The 12,255-nt window shown below is 39.2% G+C and overlaps 1 protein-coding gene across 4 annotated transcripts in view; it reads right to left on the bottom strand.

Annotated features, from left to right (window-relative positions):
* The window catches only part of TJP1 (tight junction protein 1), a 43,172-nt gene extending 40,398 nt beyond the window's left edge, over positions 1-2,774 (bottom strand). For all 4 annotated transcript variants that reach the window (XM_010295885.1, XM_010295887.1, XM_010295886.1 and 1 more), the window contains exon 1: positions 2,722-2,774. In XM_010295885.1, the coding sequence (XP_010294187.1) occupies positions 2,722-2,769 (48 nt within the window). In that variant the 5' untranslated portion in view covers positions 2,770-2,774. The remainder of the gene's footprint in view (positions 1-2,721) is intronic.
* Between the last annotated feature and the right edge of the window lie 9,481 nt (positions 2,775-12,255).

Below are 12,255 nucleotides of genomic sequence, written 5' to 3'. Positions count from 1 at the left end.
GCGATTCTAGGAACAGCACAGGCTTAAAACAAAGTAAAATTGTCAGTGCTGGCATTACCAACAGGACAAATACTTGTCTCAAGACAGGAAAAAATGTAGTCAGAAATTTTCTCTTTGTTAACACACACACCCCCCACCTAAGAAACTAGCTGCTTTTCCTCCCTATTTTTAAGGCTGCTCATTATAATAGACATTAGTGGTCCTTACTCATCAACTAGTTCTGATCAAATACCATTAATAAAAACCAATTAAAATGGAAAAAGAAACCACGGTTACATAGTTTCTTTAGAGCACTTGGAGGGACAACAGATCTGCTTGCCATTAAGCAGGTACTTGTGAAGAGACAAGAGTTGATCCAGACTGACACCAACTCCAGACTTCTCTGTCTCTCCCAGGGGGACTTACTAAGGTTTTAGAAAAATTTGTTCTGGATCAGATTTTTTCAATGAGTTCTCTAGCCTCATTTCTGAGGGCAAATACTGACAGAACATACAAAAAAGTTTGGTAAATCCCAAGACCTTTGCAGGCATACCAATAAAACAGGAAGCCAGTAACATGACTTGCATCTACCCCACAGAAATTCAGCATATGTTAAATGTCATTCAATCCATCATTCACAGCCAGCTTACTGCCCTCAGCTAAGCCAAAAATCAGAGGGACTTTTCAGTGTGCCTCACTAGAGAAAGCAAGTTCTGTAGCTCAGCCAAGTGGAGCAGATAAACTCACACAGAAAATATTCCACAACCAGAGTGGCATCTTGAGTCTATTCTAATTCTATTAACTTCTAGATATCTTTGCAGATAACCAAGATCAGAACGCATTTTAGCCCTTCCGACTAAATGGAAGTAACCTCATTTACTTGATAATCCAACACTACAAGGATGTCACAAATAAAAAGCGAAATGAAAGCCCTCACAAAAGGAAATATCCAGTCGCACTCTTAAATCCTCTTCCCAGTGCTAAGGACAAATTCTACGCACCAATTTGCTTGACATTAGCCTAAGAGTTTTGGCTTTGTTATCTGGCAGATGGAAAACACTGGGGTTTTTTAATTGGCTAAATTAATGCTATCAAAGTTATTAACAGTACATGCCATCAGCCTTCAACATCTAAATGAGAGATACTTAGCTAACAAAACAGTTTAACTGCTAAAGCTGGCAGAAGTTTGGCACATAAAATATCATAATCAAAATGAAAATCATACTTTCACTTCTATACTATACAAGGACCTCTGACTTGGCTGCAAGTGCAACCAGAGACATGATTTCTAGTTCCTAGCTATTATTTCAAAATTTGTTCAAGGTAACACCGTATTGCAGCATTATTCCTTTGTGCACTGACCAAACAATCTTCAGGTTTCACTGAAATTACTGCTCCAATTACCCACAAAAATATCCCCTTCAGGAGAAGCTAAGCTATCACCAAGTCTACTAGCCAGCCTTGTATTGCTATAGCATTTTTTTGTTTATTTTTGAGTATAAGACAGTACTGATTTAATCAGTAATAGCAGTAAGAAAATATTAAGTTTGAGTTTACACACGTTCCAGGAGTGACTAGACAGCTTCAAGAAGAAAACATAAAGGGCAATTACATATGGAAGTACTTCTAGCTCAAGAACTTGTTGACCTAAAATTGTTGGAGGTTTGAAAAGTAGCCTACATAAGTATCACTACACATTTTTGTTTTTACTTGCACTTTTCTGTCAACATGTGGTTGCAGTTAAGAGACAGGGTACTTTGTTAAACAGCCTTCTGGTCCAACAAAGCGTTAACTGCTCTCTTCATAAGCAGGCAGTACTAAAATGGTTATTTTGAATCAACAACATTCAACTCATGAGAATCAACAACTAAGAGGTTTGTACAGAGAATTAACACTTTATCTGACCAGCTGACCTATTCATTCACATTTTTAGTCACAAAGGTCCATTCATCTGGTCAATGCTATAAATCTAAAATGCCTTGACTCTATGCTGAAGAATTGAAGGCAAACAATATAACTTGCTCACTTGAGAAAATTCTTGTGCATGTCCCTTTTCTTGGAATGGATATAGATTTGGGCTATGATTCCATGGTCATTTTAATACTAAGCTGCTGCCAGAAATGGCATCCTACCTTGTTCTGTCTTTCCCCACGCAACTCATTCTTTATTACTTCTCTTGTACAGCTTCACAATAACTACATCAGAAATCAATTTAAGAGTAACTCAAATGAAAGGAGCGTCAGTCTAAATGTAAAAGCTGTCTTCCTATTCACTGATTCTCAGTACGCATTTCTTTGTGCAAGATGCACATTTTGACCATTGAAAATCACTGTTTTCAGCCACTAATTTAAGAAAGTGGCAAGCAAATAGGGTAGTTTTGAACACATTTGTTTATACTTAACTACACTGTTTTATGCCCCTGCAAATAAAGTTTTAAAACATTTAAGTATAGTTACAGCACAATCATTAATGAATAGTTAGAAATCTAACTGCTTCCAGTTACATACAAAAGTAATGCAAAGCTTTGTTTCTGGCGTGACTATTTGTAGGCAGGCTTATCTCTGAAACCCAACAAACAAACAGAGCTCTATCAAATGGAGCTTTTACAACACCTCTAAATTTAAACAAAGGAATAGGACAGTTTCCTCTTCTTTTACTTCCTGACATCTGGCTTTTTCCTATTGTTTTCAAAAGCTACCAGTATCCTGCGTAAGGCACACACAACCAATTGTATGAACTTACCCTGTGAAGAGTCACTGTATGTTGTTCCCATATAGCTGTTTCTTCCATTGTTGTGCTCTAAGGAAAAAAAACCCCAAAGATTAGACTTCACTGTCAACAGCTGTAGTAAACGACTGTATAATACCATAAATAGAAATTTATACTCAAAAGTAACATTAATATTCATATTGAATAGCTACAGAGAAGAAAGGCTGGCTCAGCTGTGACACATTTCCTGTCTTGATATGTCACATCTGAACTTTCCATGCTCCTAGGGCAGGGGGGCAGAGGGAAGAATAAGCAAAATAGATTTCTAACTATTATACATTTCAGAACATGAAGTTATAACGCAGTTTAAAGGGAAGGACTACAAAAAGCATTTCTGATGTAGGCTCTCTCGGTCACTCATTAAGTGTACAGTAAATGAACGTGGTCCAAGGCCCACTTTCAGTTTTGTACTGTTATCAGTTGTATTTATATTCTAACTTATATACTTCATACTTTGGTGAACACTCTCGTTTTGCCTGCTCTAACTGTATGCCAATTACCCCTAACTCAGGAACACCCAGCTACAGATTACAGTACCTGTGCTACTGTATTATGCATACAGGTCACATTTAACAGACTCCGCAGTTTAATGTAGGCTAATTTCTTTGGTGAACAGCAGCATTGCAGAAATAAACAAGGTCCTCTCTAAAGGAACTAGATTAAACAGTAACATTATGACAATATTTACATACCTGCATGTCTGCTTAAAAGAGCAGACACTTGCACTACTTAATGTGCCATGACAAGCAAACATTTGGAAAGGGGAAGATGGCACAAGGGAGGCAAAACTAGCAGAGCCTGAAAACAGGCAGAAAGGCAGCAGGAAATACATAGCAAACAGCGTGAAGTCTCCTGCTATCTCACTGCTACATTTTCTACCTTTCCAGAGGGAGTGCCCAGTGTTTTGCTCCACACCCTCCCCTCTCACAACCAAGCAATCCACTAACTCAAGAACAGCGTTTAGAACATGAACATCTCTGTGATATAGGAGTGTTGTTTTTCTTAAAATCTACTTTACTCTTCATTTGTTTCAGTTACATTAACTCAGACACTAGAACAAAAAAGTATTCCTAACTTTGAACCCAGTCCTGTATTATTATAGAGAGCAGCAGCAGGAGGGCCCACTCCCACAATCAATACCTCTGAAATCTTTATCCAATTTCTTAACATCAGAATTTGCAACTAGGTTTAAAGAGCGAGTTCCTCTCGTGACCCCAAAAAGCTGGGGTTTTTTTCCTCCACAATTTGTGCTCTAATTTCAACAGGTAGGATGTGCTACATTACTGCTTATTTCTTTCAGGGTTCACTTCTCCTGAAAGTGTTGGTGCAACTTAACTGGGATGTATTTCATTGGAACAGCTTTTTCTCCCCTCCATGCAGTACCAAATATTATTCCTTTGTATCACAAATTGATCCAACTGTACCCCACCATTAGATTATTCCTCTCTAGCATTTATACACACAAAGCCATCTTCGAGACAGAACGTTTTGCTTGCTAAACGATTAATGAATACTGATTTTCTTCCCTATGTCTGATGCTCTCATTCTGTCTTAGTTTTGGCAAGAGCTTCTCATCAACAAGTGAAGAATTATCTCCACAAGTAAACTTTTAAAAGAAAAAGCTTGAAGTAGCTCCTCTTCAGAAAAAGGTGCAACAGGAATCCAACACAGCACTGCAAAAGTCGCAATTCACATTTTAACTGACGTTCATTTCTATCTGCAGTTATCAAAGAAGTTAACTGGACTGGCTCATTTATTGCCTTTGTCCTGGCAACTCCAGGCAGGTACAACACCCCGCCAGCAGCCGGAGGCACTTTCGCACAGCACACTTTGAGCTACCTGGCTAACGAGGCAGCAGGTTTCAATGGCTCCGAGTTCTTGTGCCTCGCTGGTGGAGCTCGGTACACAGGGCACTGTTCGGTGCAAACACACCAACTGGTTCTGGATATGGCAAAGACTGATAAAACCCAGTTTAACCAGCCAAGCACTGCTCCCACTGGATCTGCGAGAACTGGCAATCCCAGAGTCGGAGCAGGCCAAGATAACAAAAAGAGCTAAGCAATGACTAAGGAAAGTGGAAATGACCTATGTAACATGCTTCCTACCTCACAAAAAAACAGGACAAACCCCCAAAAACCACCCACAAACTCACCAGCCTTTCTAAAACTGGACAGGGTGCCACTGTTCAATCTACTGACTGGGGCTGCCATTTTTAATGCCTTTTTCCTTTCTCTAGGAGTTCAGTCTTTCCACTTCCTTCACTTGTTCTTCTCCATTTTCTTGCTCACTCTATCTCCTCTACTCATCTATTGCTATCACATCCCCAGATTTTACCAGTACATTCATTTCAAATTCACAAGACTTGGAAACATCAAATATCCATTAGTTGGACAGCAAGCCAAGTAATATGTTATTTTCATTCTTTCTGCATGCCCAAACAGTCCAATCAAGAACAGTGAGAACAGTTCAAAGGCAGCCTGAGGTGAGTTGTTGGCTTTGACACAAACTGCTTATGTTAGTTTCTCATCCATAAAGAATCACAGTCACTCACAAAAGACTGAGAAGTTCGATGAAGACCTGTGAAGGTACTCGCCCTACTAAGCACTGACAACTGAGGCAGAGGAACTAGCTTGTGCTACCATCAACTGACAGCCCTGCTGTGATGCTGCTGTGAGACCATACTCAAAGTGCTCTATTTTTCATGCAATATTTGAATTTCAGCAAACTTGGAAGGACCTAATTCCCAAGTCTTTAGAACTGGCAAATACCACTTGTAATTAAGGGATGGGCACAGACAGTGTAGGTCTGCAGTGACGGTGCCAGCCCTGCTACTCTGGTGCCAAGACTGTTACCCCGAATTACGTTACCCACCACTGATTTAGGGGATAGCAGGAACTGATAAATACACACAGCCTAACACCCCAGAAACTAGTACTAAGACAGAGCAGTCTAAGATTAGAGTAATTTAACAGAGACTATTCAGCACCTTTGAAATCCAAGTAGACAACTGACAGCATTTGAACTCTGCAAACTCCAGATACTATGCCTTCATTACTTAGTTCTCTACATGTATTACGAATAAAAAAATATAACGAGAATAATGGTATCATGACTTCAGTGTTGGAAAAAAAAGAGATATATTTTGTGCTTTATTAAAATGAAGAGTTTCCTGAAGCTCATCTTAAAACACTCTTATACAGACTACTAATTTTCAGCCACTAATTTAAAAAAGTGGCAAGCAAATAAGACAGTTAGTATTCCCAGCTCTGCATATGGGCAAGTGGCTTTTTTACTCTTTAAATAATAATAAAATTTTAAAACCGTAGATGAACTTGCAATTCATCAATACGGAAATAATGCCATTTATCATTTGCTCAGAATCTTGGAAGTATCAAGTCTTGTTCAACTCTTTCATCTTTGAAATTGCCCTGAGATACAAACATACCCGAGTAAACATCTTTCCAGAAAGCTGCCTTTGTGGGCTAGAAGGGTCCTTCAAACAAACATTTTTTGTTCCCCTTGTCAGTCCATGTCTTTCCTGCTTCTCAAAGGCTGGGTTTTTCATTATTTTTTTTTTTTTTAAAACATGTCTCTTCTCATATGACTCTTACCTTCACACATGCATCTGGGCACATGCACACATACAGAAGATGGAATTTCCCCAAAGGATTAATTCAGGACATATGCATCAAGATTTTTCTTTCAAGCATCACAAAGGAAAAAAAAAAAAAGCCTTGCTGGCTACAAGTTCGAGCAGTGCTGTCATGTTTACCAATAGCATTGCTCAATTTACCTCTACTGCAGTTGGAAAAGCTGTTAGCAGCAGCAGCACTGCAGCCACCCATGGGCTTGAGAAGACAGTTCAAGTTCACATTTGGAAAGATTCAAACACCACCACAGGAATTAGTATTTTATACCTAAAACAGTGCAAGGTTCCTGGGGTAGTTTTTTCCAGGATAAAACTTGCTTCTTTAGACCTTTACACCTAGAGGAAGACCTCGGACTAAGGCCAAAGCTCCTACTTATTCTTGAAGTCAAAGCCAGGAGAGTTTCCCAATGTTTCTTTGCAAGTCTAGGGGGACTTACTAAAGGAATTATCTTTCTTGTTTTAACTGAACTGCTTTTCATAAGTTAAGTGTGTCAAGAATGACAAGTTAGATTTTAAGGAACTGTTTGGTCAATTATGATCAAATTTTGACTCAAAGGAGTTTTCCATCACCTTATTTGTCAGTAAAATTCAACAGTAATTTCCTATAAATAAACAGTAAGTGCTAAATATCTACTGTTGTTATACATTTCCACATATTTCTCACAAGGACAGTGAGATCGTTACATTTTCCAAGAAAATCGTATTTAGGCATCTCCCTTAAAACAGGCAGATTTGCAGATTTTCCTCTGGCCACCACAGGAGTAACCTACCATGGGAAGCAATGAAGTACTTGTAGTACTTTACAAACCTGGTTTTGCAGATCAGCATTGACAGCTGTCCTGCAGACAATAAAATGAAGCAACTACTTCTGCTACCTCAGGGGACATATTGTTTCTATTCTCTACAACACACAATAGAGAGGAAAGCTATCTGTGACAGATCCAAGTCCCTGCTCTAACCCTTTCAGCCACAGAGGGCAAACTACAAGAAACCAAATGACTGGATCACACACTCAACCATATAGAGAACACCACCTTTGCTCCAAGCTTGCAGCCTCACATTGTAGCTTCTGTACATGTTACTTCCAATAAAATGCTGACATCTGAAAAACATTCCTGGTTGTCCTGATAGAATCATAACAACCTTCAGAAATAGGAGGTTTTTACTCAAGACATAGAGAAGAGAGAAGAACTGGCAAAGGGCTGTACCAAAAGAAGGAAATAAGTTTATATTTAGAGCCAGCCTCTTCAGGACACACCAGACATGCATACACCTTATCTATCTTGCTGCATTTCTATTTGGCTTCTAAAATTAATTCTCAATTATTCTTGGGGACTTCCACTTCAGCAATAGGATGCTACGGAACTTCGAAGTTTTAAAGGTTAAATGCAGAATCAATACCTTTTGATTGCGCTTGTGTGAACAATAATTAAAAGCACTTATTGTTACAATTAGCATTTGCAACTGTTACCCAACAAACCTGCAGAAATTCTTGTACCTACAGGGTGATATTTATCATTCATTTAGAGAGAAGAAAATCAAAGTCCATATCCAAAACAAAGAGCTTCCTGAGGAAGTTCAGAAAAGAAACCTGAATCGTGCTCAGCCAGCCCAAAGCACAGAATGAAGAGGTCATTTCCCCAAACACAGACTCTTTCAGCACTCAGCTGGAGCAGCATCTTGTTCCAACACTGACCAGGAAGACTTCCGATGGACACTCACCTTCATCCTTGCCTAGTTAAATTACAGCCACCTTAAATTCCAACAGATACCTTCAATTGTGTTATCACAAAAGCCTTCAGCTGACTAAAAACCATTTTTTTTAGAAATTGTTCCCCTGCAATTAGTTCAATGTGGACAGAATCCTACCATCAGACTGATTTTAATAACTTAAATGAAAGCTTTGTCTTACATAGTCTTTATACAACTTATGCAATGCACCCCATCTACAACAATGCACCCCATCTACACTACAGAGTACCTTAGAGATGGTTGAGCTATTTCAAATACTGGAAGCCAACTACTAAAGCAAGGGTAGCCAAAGAGGAGGGTATTTCAAGGTAGGATAAATGCAGCAAACTGCACACTGCTAAAGCTGGCTGTTTGTACTCAGAACTGTGGTATCTCTGTACTACACTTCGTAAGCAGCCTATATCCTTGTTTTTGACTTGATCATCATTCTTTGCAAGGAGGAAAGACTGTTTCCCTGAATCTATTTGTGGGAAAAGACTCAAGAGATCAGACAGACCTCAGGGACTGCTGCAGACACAAAACACATGCACCTGATGCTATCTGATTATTACTTTTACACAGCAATGCTAAGCAAAGGAGAAAATATCCACTAAAGCATTCTCTTGTGAGATCTATATTATAAAAGCTCTCATTCATCACTGAAGCTAAGCCAGTCTTTAGTCTCACCTTCTGTTTCAATGTACATTCATGGAACGGAAATCAACCATCTCTTTTGGAAACAGAAATACTAACCTTTTCTCTCAGGCAGATGTAGTAAACACCTAAGAGTAAAGCATCACACAGAGCTTTTTTTTTTTTTCCCTATTTCATACATTACATGGATCCTAAGCTCTAGTCAAGAGCTCCACTCCTCCCAAACACTTGTGTATATTCAACAGGCCACCTCATGAAAAGCCTGTAATAAGAAATACACCGTTATTAAAGCTGGTCTTCAAATTACAATGTGCAATCCAAGTTAAAAAAAAAAAGACGTATACAGAATTCTCAACACCGCATGTTAATAAAATGAATTTAATTTTACTTAGATCAATCTAGAAGTACAAAGTCTCTACTAACATAGTAGCTACCTACAGTCTGGACAACAGAAGTCGTCTTTACATCATGAATAGCAACCTTGAGGAAAAAAACTAGGACTAAACTTAAATATATATTAATAATAGCTAGGCTGTTTCACCATTCCACTCAATTCTCCCTGTGCTTCCACAGCCACATGCCACTCCATGGGATACTACCTTACTAAATACGATTTCTACTGCTTCCTTCTCTGAAATTCCTAAGGTCACTTGCTGTATTTTGAACATGCAGACACTGTACAGACCTAAAAACATCCCTTCTGCTAGTTTTCCTGATGAATCTTTGTGCACGACATTTCTGCTCTGACTTCTGTGCACTATTCTCTCCAGATTAAAAAAAAAAGCTCAGTCTAACTCATCACATACAATACCCAACTTGCTTACCATGACTCACTTTCCCAGAATGGCCCCTCATCTCCAAGCCTCACACACCACAGACAGCTCTCTGATCTCTCAGGGTCATAAAAACTTTTTGTTGTTGCTGCTGCTGCTCAGTACAAAAAAAAAACCAGCAGACCCTCCTTCCAAAGAGGCCCTAAACCAGAACAGTATGCAGTAGTTTGGGAGGGGATATTGCATTTTCTTGAAATAGTTAAATACTGGATTATAGATCCAGTTAAACCCGAGTATTTCTAAAAGTGTTTATGATACAGGCCTAGTGAATACATTTATCCCCAAGTGGCAGAAGGCTGACACTCAGGAGTAAGTAAAATGAGAAAGTAAAACCCAAATGCACATACACCTCAAATGATCTTAGGTCAAATTACTTCAGATGAAGAGTAGCACTCAAACACCCTAGTAACAGTATCAGCCAGCAGCTAAGCAAAGCTTACTAGCTTCATGATCTCTAAGGCATGGGAACACCGTACTTTAGAATTTGGGATCCTTGTCTGCTTTGCTTCTTTCCGTGTTGCTTTCCAGCTGGCAGTGAAATCACGTAGGATCACAAACTCTGAAGTGCTGGCAACCAGCATTTCACAGATCACTACTCCATGCCAAATGAAACCAGAATCACAAGAGAACAGAAAGGCTAAAAAGCAAAATGGTAAGCCATGTTTCTCCCCACCTCCAAGTGATGTTGCCAAAGGGCAGCACAAATGGTTTGCACTTTGGTTTTGACTTGTTAAGTCATTTCTCTAACATACTGACCTAGGTCAGTAGTATTAGGACATAAAGATTCCAATGCAATTGGAAGTATTTATCTTCTCTTTATTTAAAGATCAGCTTTAGCTCAGATTCCATTTTTCTCAAATAATTTCAAAACCAAGAACTTCAAGAAACTCAAGGTAATATTTTAATTCTTTAAATCTCAGGGTGTGACTTGGAAAACACTTCTAGCACAAGAAACTGCTTAAGCAGCACACAGTGCCCTCCCACTAGCTTCCATCCTCAAAAATACCCCCCTCCCTCATATTACACTCGTGCAAGAATTAGGTTTATGTACGTGGCCATCTCTACCTGTATCAGTTCCCCGTAAGTTTATCTCAACTCCACTGACATAAGCTGCCAGTGGCATGGTTCGTAAGCCAGCCCTGTTAACATAAGAGCTCAAACTACCGCCTCTCATCAAAGTAAAATAAGCTATATAGAAGTACCCAAGTGAAGCTCATTAAGTATACACAGCTGTGAACACACGTCTCACAGCAACTGACACAACCTGGAATGGGAAATTCCAGCCAGGTATTACCTGCTTGGTTAGTTGGTTTTAAAACCACAGGGGTGGTCAAATGGTGGTACAGGTTGCCCAGGAAGGCTGTGGAATTTCCACCCTTGGAAGTGTTCAAGATTCGACTGGACATGATCTCAGGCAACCTGCTGTAGCTGATCATGCTTTGAGCATGGGGCTGAACCGGATGACCTCCAGAGCTCCCTTCTCAGCTCGCTCTTCTGCTATTATTCTGTAACCCAGATTTAGTGAGAACTGCTTTGAGCAGAGGGTTGGACTAGCTGGTCTCTAGAGTCCCCTCCAACTTTAACTACTCTGTGATTCTATGGAAGTCACATTTTCAGCACATCCCTGAAACCAAATCCAATCATCCAACTGCAGGCACAGCCTCCCTCCCTGCTCTTATACATAGCTCCGTGTTACTGTTTTATCACTCAGTTAAGAATGGTAGTTGGAGTTCTTCCAGTTTGTTTTTTCCACTGGGGGAGGAGAAGAGCACAGTATCAGTACCACAGAAAATAAAATTATACTGTATTAGTTTTTATATAAGAAAACTAAATCAGGCTTAGGTACCTGATCATTACTTTTTCATTAATACAGAGTCAAAATGCATGCAAGTGTAAGACACAGCCACCAAATGTTACCAACATCAAGTTAGACATCAGGCAGCAATCAAAGCATTTAAGCACCTCACTTTAAGACAGAATGCTTCTTACCTTGTTTGTAATCCAGAAAATCATAACGTAGTTACCAAGCACTGCACCATGTCAATTTTAGATTGTTATACTGTGAAGATCTATCAAATGAAAGCCTCCGGACAGGCAACAGTATCCCACTAAGACAGAGCAGGATTCATTTTTCCCAAAATACTACTCAAAGCTTTCAAATATCAGACCAAATACATGTTTAACAGCCTTGCATGACAGTTCAAGTTAGAGATGCAGAGAATTATAGCCTTGTCATCTTCCAGCTTGACAATAAAAAACCAGCATATATAGGTTAATTTCTCCTTAAAATGTCTGGGCTTTTTAGTTTGGTTTTTTGTTTTTAAAAGCCCACACAGCCACAACAAAAAAAAAAAACCAAAAGCACATTTTATGGTTAATTTACCAAATTCTTCTGAAATTAAGGTTTGAAATGCAAGTACTCAAAACACACACAGTGCCTTTTGCCTGGTAGAAGCAGTTGACAACTACTTTTGTAGTTGCAGAATTCTGTGGGGTTTTTTTTTCCCCCCTGCTATTTTCCCCACTGAATCTCAGTATGCAGAAACATGTCACTGTGTGTAATAAATAACACTTTTTCTTCTTTTTATAGGTACAAAATTTCTTCCTCTGAATGTCAACCAACCACTCTTACTAAGAAAT

This window comes from Phaethon lepturus, unplaced genomic scaffold, assembly GCF_000687285.1.
Source record: "Phaethon lepturus isolate BGI_N335 unplaced genomic scaffold, ASM68728v1 scaffold20161, whole genome shotgun sequence".
NCBI lineage: Eukaryota > Metazoa > Chordata > Aves > Phaethontiformes > Phaethontidae > Phaethon > Phaethon lepturus.
The sequence above is the reverse complement of the archived record's forward strand: the minus strand, read 5'-3'. Positions and strand labels throughout refer to the sequence as shown.